This window comes from Salvia hispanica, chromosome 3, assembly GCF_029641045.1.
Source record: "Salvia hispanica isolate PSC_SH4W2 chromosome 3, Shi_PSC_v1, whole genome shotgun sequence".
Classification (NCBI taxonomy): Eukaryota; Viridiplantae; Streptophyta; class Magnoliopsida; order Lamiales; family Lamiaceae; genus Salvia; species Salvia hispanica.
Window position 1 is genome coordinate 18,496,026 of NC_142694.1, and position 12,343 is coordinate 18,508,368.

The 12,343-nt window shown below is 35.5% G+C and overlaps 1 protein-coding gene and 1 pseudogene across 2 annotated transcripts; both read right to left on the reverse strand.

The window, feature by feature from the left end:
• Positions 1–390: 390 nt before the first annotated feature.
• Positions 391–2,530, reverse strand: LOC125209441 (putative NAD(P)H dehydrogenase (quinone) FQR1-like 1). The gene is made up of 4 exons (XM_048109037.2): positions 2,372–2,530; positions 1,395–1,488; positions 1,052–1,314; positions 391–843 (listed from the first exon to the last, which is right to left on the reverse strand). Exons 1-4 carry the CDS (start codon positions 2,389–2,391, stop codon positions 621–623), a joined length of 600 nt encoding a protein of 199 aa, XP_047964994.1. The 5' UTR covers positions 2,392–2,530; the 3' UTR covers positions 391–620.
• Positions 2,531–4,689: 2,159 nt separating this feature from the next.
• LOC125216181 (G-type lectin S-receptor-like serine/threonine-protein kinase RKS1) lies at positions 4,690–7,321 on the reverse strand (annotated as a pseudogene). Its single transcript, XR_016136221.1, has 7 exons — positions 6,836–7,321; positions 6,530–6,653; positions 6,235–6,449; positions 5,931–6,152; positions 5,612–5,841; positions 5,377–5,524; positions 4,690–5,306 (listed from the first exon to the last, which is right to left on the reverse strand). The product of XR_016136221.1 is annotated as a G-type lectin S-receptor-like serine/threonine-protein kinase RKS1 (transcript).
• Between the last annotated feature and the right edge of the window lie 5,022 nt (positions 7,322–12,343).

A 12,343-nucleotide genomic window follows, 5' to 3' on the forward strand; every position in this document is an offset into this window, starting at 1 on the left:
ATTTTATGCAACATTGTTTAACGTATTAATGGAGAATATAAAGTAGAGAAAATGTTGTTTCTAGTAGTGAATAGGATGAATATAATAAAATAAGAGGATATAGGGGTGTTTTGCTGGTGGTATCAGACAGACACAGACTACTTGATTTTAAAATATATTGTTGGATTAATTTACTTGGATTGTATTTGATACTTAAGAAAATGGAGTATTAAGTAAGATTATTCTGGAAAAGTAATTTTTTAGATATTTTCTTACCAATGCAGTCTCATTAATTTTTTAGCCTTCGTTATCCTATAACTTAAATCGTCACGTTCAAACGTACCACAAGCCCAATTATTGATGGCCCAAGATAGTTATATTTGGATTCATCATTCATCTAAGTGATAAGAGTTATTCTAAAACAAAACACATTGTAATATTAAATGTGTAACCAAATGCATCAATCTCAATATATAGTTCTACACAAATAGGATAGCCATATATAATACACCATTATTATATATCTATGACATACACTTCAAAAACTCAAATAGCATAATTTTAAAAATCAAAGCAGAAATTGGATAAAATACAAATAAAATCGTAGAGATGCATAGTCTGGTATGATGATATTAGTCAACTTATTTGAGCTTCTTTGTAATTCCTGCAAAGTATTTCCCTTGATGGAAAGCTTGTCCGAGCTCGATTTCTGAAGGCTGCCTCGTCCCGTCTCCTGCGAACGTCCCCGCACCATAAGGGCTGCCACCCTTAATCTTCTCCATCTCGAACATGCCACCACCAAACGTGTACCCAATTGGCACAAATAACATGCCATGATGGGTGAGCTGCGTGACCGCGGTCAATCTACACATACGAGAGAGTGACGAGAGTCGGAATCATCGATAATTTAAAAATTCTTGAAAATAAGAGTCTTGTGCGAGACAGTCTCATAAACCAAGATCTTGACCAGTAAGTTGACCGGTCAACACTAACCGTCATAGACATTTATAATCTCTACAATCATTTTGAGGCCATCGAACATGTTCACATAAACATGATATCAATAACTCACGCTGTAGTCTCTTGTCCGCCTCCCTGGGACCCGGTGCTGAAGAAGATCCCGGCCGGCTTGCCAGCCAGAGCCTGGGTCTTCCACAGACCACCGGTCGCATCAAAGAACGCCTTGAATTGAGCAGCCATCATCCCAAACCTAGTTGGGAAGCCAAATATAATGCCATCAGCCTCAGTTAGCTCATTCGGGGTGATCACCGGCACATCGCTTCTTCCCGGGGCTCCCATCTTTGCGAGAACCTCGTCAGAGAGAGTCTCGGGCACCTGTTTGAATTCGATTACACGACCAAAACCACTTCACCTCACTAGCAAATTCAAAATTTGAGCTAGAAAAATATTCAAACCTGCCACAATTTGGCTTCCACTCCTTCCACGGATTCAACGCCTTTCTTGATCTCGTGTGCCAGCTTCTCAACATGTCCGTACATGGAATAGTAGCTATACGGTAACGATATGAGTTTTCAACTTAGTAGTAGTATATTTTTATCACTCAAAACTTCTTAGCTATAGGCAATAATCATTATTATGTCACAAGAATTGGACTACTAAATATGGTCAAAATGCCCAGATTAATAAGTAGAACTTGGATTATACTTATATGGCCAAATATGATTGTTTGATTGGAAATAGAACGCAAGAAAACCAACAAGTTGGACCAATAACCCAATTTTGTCCTATGACATTTAACTAAACTTGAATTAAAATCCAAATTTGCCTAAAAATAGTACTCCCTCCGTCCCAAGGTATTAGACCAACTTTCCTTTTTGGGATGTCCCAACATATTAGACTCATTTCCTTTTTTAGCAAAAAGCATCTATCTTATTTTATTCTCCACCTACTTTTTTCTCTCTTCTCTCCCCTACTTTTTCCCTCTCTCATACTTTACTCTCTCCACTTTAATTATTTAAATATCAATTCCTTAAATCATGTGCCCAAAAGAAGTGAGTCTAATACTCCGGGACGGAGGGAGTACATATCTGTTTAATTGAAATTGGAGGACTCCAAATTCCTAATACAGTCACATGATCATTTAAAGGGAATAGCAGATTTAATGAAGATTTGGAAATACTTAAAAATACAAACTTCCCACTTTGTAAAAGGATGGTGAAAATGGCATAATCAAGAAACAGGGGACTGTAGCAACTTTTAAGAAACATTAAATTCACTGCAGATTTCATTGAAAGAAATACAGAAAAAAAACAATGGATCATGTCAACACTTGATACAAACTAAAGTATGCAACATGTTCAAATAGTATGAATATTATGATGGGCACAATTAATTGAAAAAAAAAAGATTATGAAAAAATCAGATAACATACACTATGTAGACTTTGGCCATTGCAATGAAGGGAGTTTCTCTCTCTTGTGTGAAGTAGTAGGTGGATGAATGTAATGTTGCAATGGTGGAGAGTGGGATGTGCCATTAATATATTGCCCACATTGGAGAGAGAAGATTTGACTAGTATGTGGTGCCTTGATTAGCTGTCTAGAAATTGTAATTTTATCAATTTCTGAGGTAAATATATTATTCTAGATGGTTTGGTAGTTGAGGTCATGCTTATCATCATCATTTGAGTAATAATTAGTGATTATAGTCTTTAACTAATATGATGTCAATAGTTCCGTTATTTTGTTTGCTATTTCCGTTATACTCCCTCCGTCCTGGATAATTCGGGTCATTTTAACCGGATACGAGTTTTAAGAATTGTAATGAAAAATGGATTGAAAAAGTTAGTGGAATGTGGATCCTACTTTCATATATTAGTTTTATAATAAAATGTGAGTAGGAATGAATTAGTGGAATATTTGGTTCACTGTCAAAAATGATAAAAGTAAAATGAAACAAATTATGTGGGACGGACTGAAATAGAAAACTGGAACGAATTATTTGGGACGGAAAAAGTACTAATTATGAGTAACGAAATCAAAGTGGTTGCTTAAACTGATCGTAATTAGTTGGGTTGCTCTATCACCATAATGGAATAATAGATCAAATAATATGATATTACAATTTTATCAGATGAATTATTATTTTTTTACTTAGGGAAGGGACATGCTAGATCTGAATCCAAACTAATTAATTGCTTGTAGACTAAAGTCTATTATTTGAATGTTAGCTTGGGTACATGGATGAAATTATGAATTATGCTAAATTAGAGCTCGGAGTAATTAGTTATGGCAGTATTTATGTAATAAGCAAAATATGGTGAACTTGTATTATATTATTAGTGAAAAATTTAAACTTAAAATACTTGACCCAATATTTAAACTTTAAAGTTTGAAATTTTGAAGAAATAAAAATGGAGAAAATAGTGAATTGTGTATTTGAAGGATAATGTGACTAAACAAAGGCTCAAAATTATTACTAAATTTTTTGAAGTAAATGATTTTTTTCTTTCTTTAAGGGAGAATACTAAACTATATTCTTGAAATGAGTGTCGTCCACAAAAGTAGATATAGACCATCTTATAGTCAGCATTCGACAAAATTCAAAGGTTATAATATCTCTAAATTCATGATCATTTTAGTTATGGTATGAGGGTGAATATGCTTGATTCAAATTAGTTCAACAAGTGGGCCACATTCAATAGCAGTCTTCTATATACATCTATAGTAGTAATACATTCTACGAATAACAAAGTAAGCAGTCCATCTATCTTACTCAAGATGTTCATATTCTATAGTGACATAAAATTTTAGAATGAGTTGTAAAGTGACTAAATATCAAAAGTGAACATCTTGAGTTGCACAAAGCAAAAAGAAAAGATGAACATTTTAAATTGAGTAAGACTGAGGGAGTATTTTTATTAATACATGGCATCAAACATAATATTAATACCTTAAATGAGAAAATACATCTTAGTTGGAAGCATCTCATTTTATCAGCAAATAAGCAATCCAATACTTATAAAACTGAAAAAATGCATTCAATTAGTGCCAAATTTTAGATCCCCAAATTTGAGGCTCCGTTATTAAGAATGATGAACCTTCTAACGTTGGACACAAACAAAAACGTCCACATTTGTGGAAAGAGAAGCATTTTCCAAACATCTGAAATAATTAGGGTGGTGGAACTTGACTAGCTGTAATAGACATTAGACACAATCGGTTAGTAGTCATTAACGTGTTTCAACCTTTCGTGATTATGACGATTAGTGCCTGTCACCAAATCGTAAGAATATAGACTTAAAATTAATCTAATGTCAGTATAATAATGAACTAGTAACACTTTATTTAATATATTAATTTTTATTTTACTTTTGATGGGCAGTTGTGAGGTACATTTTTGGGCCCACAATGATCAAATACAGTTTGTAAATTAAAATCCACGAATATTGGTGTGAGCAATCTGGATTTGATATACTTGGGATGTTCATGTAATTGATGATGGTACAAATGAAAACTTCAACTTGTAAAGTCATGTCACAAATCCCCTCACTTGTTTACCATTTAAGTTTAACCTATGTTTGTCTTAGTTTATTTCTCAATAATGTCTCAATTAAAAATCCTAGTTCATATCCCATAATAATAAGCATACTAAATATCGTGCAAATTACACAGAATGAAGAATTTGATTAATTTGTCAAGTATGACTGTGAGATGAAGAAACCATCCTGATAAAGACAACACAAAAGGATTATTACAATAGTCTCCTTTAAAAAATCAAATATAGTACATAGATCAATCAATACAATAATGTCCGATGATGGGCCTCCCAACTGTATCAGAGATTATAACCATACATAGATCAATCAATACAATAATGTTCGATAGTGTCGAAAATTAAATGTGCCTCCCAAACGTATCAGAGATTATAACCATGCCTTGTTGAATATTTCAACTCTTATCATAACCATGAGAGCAGTTTGTGGTTTACAATTAACCACATTATGCAACGAAATTTCAACTCTTATCAGTTTGTGGTTTACAATTAATCATCGTATGCAAATGCAACGAAAGAAAACTTCAACGTGCTTCAACATGAGAGAGTGTCAAACCATTCACAGAGCAAATTTGGACTTTATTTGAACTTCTCGTAGCAGTGAATGCAGGATTCAGGGGTGATGGCACTTCCACGTTTTCATTATTTAGCATGCCAACCACATCGGACATTAAAGGTCGATCAGCTGGATTTTCTTGAACGCAAAGTAGACCGATCTTTATGTATCTTAATACAGCTGAAGATGAAGCAGGCCTTTCCAACGATGGATCAACCACCTCCACTGCTCGTCCATGTATCCATGCATTCCACGTCTGTGACCAACAAAATGTCAGATGATTTAGCAGATTTGCACAAGTGGTTGAGTAGAAAACGAGGACTTACAAAGCCAAGAAGACTAAGATACTCAGAACCATAAAAACCAGTGTTCTTCTTCCCGCTGATAATCTCCAGCATCAGTACTCCGAATGCAAACACATCAGACTTTACTGAGAAAAGCCCTTCCATTGCATATTCCGGTTACATATAAACTCTGCATTTCCACAAATATATACTGTATTCTCTCATTTATGCACTACCATGACCCAAGTTCATGAGATATAAATTGCATTTTACTTACTATGTTCCGACAATCCTTTCAGTATTTGCTTGCATGCTGTTTCCTCCAAAGATTCTTGCCATGCCAAAATCAGAGATTTTGGGGTTCATCTAGTAGAATATTACTAGCTTTCAGATCCCTATGAACTATTCTCAGCCGGGAGTAATGGTGGAGATACAGAAGCCCTTGAGCGATACCCTCTATAATTTCAACGCGTTTGGCCCACTCTAACACCACTCCACTTGTAGGCTCTGCATTCAGATAAGATTTCGTGTTGAATTTCAATTTATTTCTTGCTGAATATAACAAACACAATGAGAATATTGATTCTGAAACAAACCAAAGATAAAGAAGTCGAGGTTTCTGTGCTATAGTTTGGCAACACAGCATCCTAGACTAAAATCATCTCATCGTTCTCAACACAGCATCCTAAGATCCTAACAAGGTTTCTGTGCTATAGTTTGGCAATCACTTCTGTCTCATTTCTGAACTCCTCTAGTCCCTGTCCAGACCTTTTGGAGAGCCGTTTCACAGCGACAAACAGTCCATTCATTAGTTCTCCCTAAAATAAGAGTATCAACAATGATATAACTTCACCCACTCAAACTAAATAGTTATCTGCATAACAAGGTATCCTTACTTACCTTGTAAACAGGTCCAAAACCACCCTCTCCAACCTTGTTTTCCACGGAAAAGTTATTAGTCGACGCAGCTATGCTAGAAAAACTGAAAATTGGCAACTCATATCTGTCATTTTTATCTTCTCCATGAGTATTACCAACTTGGGCGACGTTCTTATATTCTGCTCCATTTGAATCCAAATCAAGGAGTAGTAGATTTTGATGTGTGTCCTTGGATCCTGAGCAAAGCCAAAGGATAAACATCAACTGCATAAAAATTCAATGTGGAATTTGATAGTCATTAGAAAGAAAGTCATACTCCGGTTTGTTAGCTTTGATCGTGCATAACAGAGACCAAAACAAGATAAGAGTGCAGCAGTAATGGGCAACACTAACTCCAAAACAAGAACTTTTCTCTTCCCTGAAACAATTAAAGAAGGTGATTACTTTAATGCAATACAGAGCAAATACTAGCTCACCTTTTGATTTCACTTCGACATAAAGATCCACCCCTGCAGAATTGTTTGTTGTGCTCTCCAAATCCAGAATGTCTCCATTTAGTAATATACATCTACCTACACTTCCGTATGCATGGGCAATTTTTTGAGCATTGAAACTCGCATACATTATCTGGTAACTCCACAGATTCCGGGCTTTCAGGTAATCTACTGGTGATTACCTTGATATATCCTACTCTGTCAGTGCAATGCCATTGTTTTCTTCTAACACATCCACTAGAAAAAACGGACGAATCCCAGTCTACCTCAACTCGTGGTTTGAACCCACTCAAACACCTACATGCTGGTGATAGATCGGTATTAGACAATGTATTAGGCCCATCCCAGGCCTGCCTTGCCTCAACCCACTGAAACAGCTTCATTCTTCCATAATGGTCAATTAGAATCCTAGAGAGCAAAGACTCATTATTGTATGTCACATATACATCGCCATAGCGTGCAAGGTACGTAAAGTTACAGGGATTTTTCAGGCCGAGTGATGGGAAAGTCCCTTCTTGCCACTGAACACCTGAAGCATTTCTTATGACGAAATTGCCAGTGTCTAGAATTACAGCTTCAGTGGCATTATTTGTTTGTTTGTATGACAAAATCATGTTGCCACCACTTCGAAGGAGCAGAGTACCATTGGCTATTTCTAGTTGAGATTTGTTATAAATGGAATGTGGGATAGGGTTATCTCTATTTAAGACCCAAACAACTGTTGTAACAGGTATGTTTTTGTACCATATACCAATATAGTAGTTGGTAGAGTTACCTGGAGAAAAGAAACCAAGCTGATATGACCACGAGTGCTAGACGTCAAGGGTCTTCATTTCGGCATGAGCCATTGGTTGATTGGGGCCCAAGGATGAAAGAGAAGACAAGCCAATGGTCCAAAAAAGCTAGAGGAATTCCCGATGAGGCAATGAATAGAGACGGCTCGGATTTGAGGGGATGATGATACGATCATGGAAGCCGTGCGTCAAGGATTTCAACTACAGTTGGATTCAACTGGAAATCGTCCTATTGAGATGACATCCGAAAGCTATGAAACTACCACCATTGTCTTCATCTTGGAAACAGCTTCACGTGGGTATCTTGCACATCCCAATCGGAGTCCGAATGAGGGAATTATGGCGGTTTTACGGAAGTCGCGCAGAGAAGGCCGGGAGCTTCGGGAAAAACGCCCGACCGGGCGTTTCGCTTGTGAAAATCGCCCGGGGACAGGGAAAACGCCCGGGCCGGGCATTTTGGTATGTGAAAAACGCCCGACCGGGCGATTATGCCAATTTTTTAGATTTTGTGGGCCAACTTTCTATTTTGGACCCATAGTATAAATACTTCTTGATGTCATTTCTTTTCTTTAGGTCTTTGATGAAATTATATGCTTGAGAGCTTTGTTTCCTCTTGGAGAGGGTTTCTATCCAATTCCTAGATTTTGGTTTGATGTGGATCCATGTATTTTGTGATCCATTTTCCAAGGATTTACCCAATTTGTAGGTGATTGATCTAATATTTTTGTGAAGTAGATTTTCTATTGTATCAATAATGGCAACCCAACAAGAATTTAGGAAACTAAGATGGTCAAAACAAGAAGTAACATTGGATAGAATGGAAATTGTGATACATAGTCATTGATGAGGCAAGCTAAGACACTTACAACATACTAACATGCATCCATGGCTAGATCTTCAAGGGAACCACAAACCTCAAAGCATACCTCTACTTGATCCATGCTTGAACTAGCAATTGATGGAAATCCCATGCTTGAACTAGCAATTGATGGATTCAAGCAACCTAAATCTAGGAATTGGATAGAAACCCTCTCCAAGAGGAAACAAAGCTCTCAAGCATCTAATTTCATCAAAGTCTAAGGAAAAGAAATGACATCAAGAGGTATTTATACTATGGGTCCAAAAATAGAAAGTTGGCCCACAAAATCTAAAAAATCGGCATAATCGTCCGGTCGGGCATTTTTCACATGTCAAAATGCCCGGCCCGGGCGTTTTCCCTGTCCCCGGGCGATTTTCACAAGCAAAACGCCCGGTCGGGCGTTTTTCCCGAAGCTCTCGGCCTTCTCTGCGCGACTTCCGTAAAACCGCCATAACTCCCTCATTCGGACTCCGATTGGGATGTGCAAGATACCCACGCGAAGCTGTTTCCAAGACAAAGACAATGGTGGTAGTTTCATAGCTTTCGGATGTCATCTCAATAGGTCGATTTCCAGTTGAATCTAACTGTAGTTGAAATCCTTGACGCACGGCTTCCATGATCGTATCATCCTCCCCTTCTTGGAAAAGATTTGTCCTCAAATCCGAGCCGTCTCTATTCATTGCCTCATCGGGAATCCCTCTAGCTTTGTTGGACCATTGGCTTGTCTTCTCTTTCATCATTGGGCCCCAATCAACCCATGGCTCACGCCGAAATGAAGACCCTTGACGTCTAGCACTCGTGGTCATATCAAGGTTGCTTGAATCCATCAATTGCTAGTTCAAGCATGGGATTTCCATCAATTGCTAGTTCAAGCATGGATCAAGTAGAGGTATGCTTTGAGGTTTGTGGTTCCCTTGAAGATCTAGCCATGGATGCATGTTAGTATGTTGTAAGTGTCTTAGCTTGCCTCATCAATGACTATGTATCACAATTTCCACTCTATCAAATGTTACTTCTTGTTTTGATCATCTTAGTTTCCTAAATTCTTGTTGGATTGCCATTATTGATACAATAGAAAATCTACTTCACAAAAATATTAGATCAATCACCTACAAATTGGGTAAATCCTTGGGAAATGGATCACAAAATACATGGATCCACATCACAAGCTCAAACTTGCCCTCTTTGGAGATTATGGTCTGGTTTGGAAACAGAGATTGGCCTGCTGAAATGGTGTCTGATGCTCTGCAAAATCTACTCCAAAGAAATATGGACACACCAATGAGAAACAAGAAATATGTAGGAGTAATAAACTTGAAAGCCATTCCACCAAAATCCTACTAAAAATCTCACTTGTGCTGATTGATATTTAAGTCTTTTAAAGTGCATTCTACGCAATAGAAATTTAGTAATGGTCCAAATTCAAGAGAAAAATATTGTGCTTCCCATCACTTTCAACAAATTCTTTGTTAAAATTTCAACTACAACTGTTGAGCTTGGCGACATAAACTATCGGCTTTATGTTGCATTAGGCTGCTTTAGTCATTGGATTTGGAGCATCCAAATAACTCTTTATGGTGAAGATGCACACAGCACACACAATGTCTTTGTTTTGAAACCTCATAACTAACTACACTGGTAATAATTTATTGAGAGAGGAAACGAAGAACACGTAAAAAAAAACAAGAAAACAATAGACTTCTCATGATATTCTCTCTTTCCATGGATCACAAATGATCAGAATGCAAAAGCGACGGCCTATTTATGTAATTCATTATAGAATTAAATTAAATAACCTTATAACTTTCGACCGTATTAAAATCTCAAAATTTTGAGACTTTACAATTTCTTTCGAACGAATAATTTATGAACATTTCGTTTTTAAATCCAATCTTACGTGTAAAATGTACATTATACGCACTACTAATGTACATTTTAAAAATATATAATGTAATATCTCTAATAATGTACATAATTCATATATTTTATATTATATGGGATCGTACATTATTTGAGATAATATATTAGTAGTAGTACATAAAATGTACATTAAACGGCATATAATGTACATCGTTTGACATTTTGACAAAAGATATGATTTTGATATGAATACAACATCCCTATTATTTTAATATATATATAAATGTTATGTACTATAGATTAAATTTGATAATATCGAAAATCTCATTCTTGTCCCATATTAACTTGATAAAGATTATCTCTTATCTATATAATTTTGGATGAATATCCCTTATGAAGGTAAATGGTCTATTCTACGTGCTCCTATAGTTTATTTATTCATAAATACGTATTTAAGAGACTCTAGCAAGGATTTGACATGAACTCAGAAGTTTTCTCATAATTTATAGTTGAGTGAAGTTTTCTCACTGGAAGTCGTCTTCTTTAAAGCCTTAATTAAGCCAATTATTTGGCGAACAAATTATAATTCAAATTATTGTGTACACTTGAACTTATACCAAGTCTTCATTGCAATGTAAACTAAAATAAATTATCTTCCACATCAAACAAGATAATAATATACAGGCATAAATAAGCTTATTCAATTATTTAAATTTTCAATTACAATATACAGTTTGGAGTTTGGACCAATCTAATACTCCCTCCGTTCCATAGTAACAGAGGCGTTTCGTTTTGAACACCCATTTTGAACACTCATTTTGAATACTCCCTCCGTCCCATATTTGGAGTCACATTTAGTTATGGCACGGGTTTAAGGAATTGATGGAGTGTGTAATTAAAGAAGTGAGATGGTGGAGTGTGTAATAAATTAAGTGAGTTGGTTGAAGATGGGGGTCCCTTTTTGACTTTTTGATTTTTTATTTTTGTTTTGGTTTATTCTAATGTAGATAATGACATTTTGATGTAATTTTGATAAACAATGGGGTAAAATTGTACAAATATAGAAAATTCTAAATGTGACTCTAAAATTGGGACGAACTTTTATAGAATGTGACTCCAAAACTGGGACGAAAGAAGTAATGCACTAAGAATATATCAATATATAAAGTGAGAGTTTTGGAGAAATTTTTTAAATACCAGTTTTATCCTTTTTGGCAGGAAACTGTGCATTACCACTGTTGCTTTTTGCGTTTTTTTTTTTGCACCATTTTATGTTAATATTCTATATCATGTTTTATTTTTTGCACAATTTTCGGCCATTCTGGAAAAGTGTGTAGAGGCAGCAGGCCTATATATGTTATCATGAAGGCCTATTTTTACTCTATTACAACATTTAAGAGTGCAATATATATTTATTCTAATCTGCCAAAGCATTCCATTATCCTTTAAGCCTCTTTGCAAGCCATCCTGAAAAATTAAATACACATCATTAGTATATTTCTATTGTATTAAATATTGTTTACAAAATATAATTGACCTTCTAATTACCTGCAACATGAAAAATCAAAGCAAACATTAATGACTTATAAAATTTGGAACTAATAAGTACCTCAATTAAAAAGAAAGAATGTGTAGAATTTGTAATAAGCATATGATTAATATTTTTGTATTAATCATAGATGATAGAATGTGTAGAGTCATAGGATTAATGTGCAACCATAAAAAAGAAAGAATGACATACCTTTATTATTATAGTAAAAAATTGAGTTCAGAATAATTAGGCTTTGTAGCCTCTCATGCTTGCCATGACACCTTTTTCTATGTATAACTGTAGTAGTCGCCCATGCTTGCCATCTCATCTTCTTCTCTTCTCTATGTAATGACGGTAGTTTGAAGAGAGAGAACAGACTGTTAATCTTCGTTTTCTTCTTTTCTCTCCTTTTCCTAAAGTGTAGTATTGAATATCTATACTTCTATACTACATCTATCTCCTCCACCAATACTAATACTAATATACAAATATAAAACTATTGATGAAAAAAAAACAGTGGCTAAATTCATGGTCCAATCAAATGCATTGCAGAGACTTCCCAAGCAAGTTTTGAAACACTGATAAATAGGTG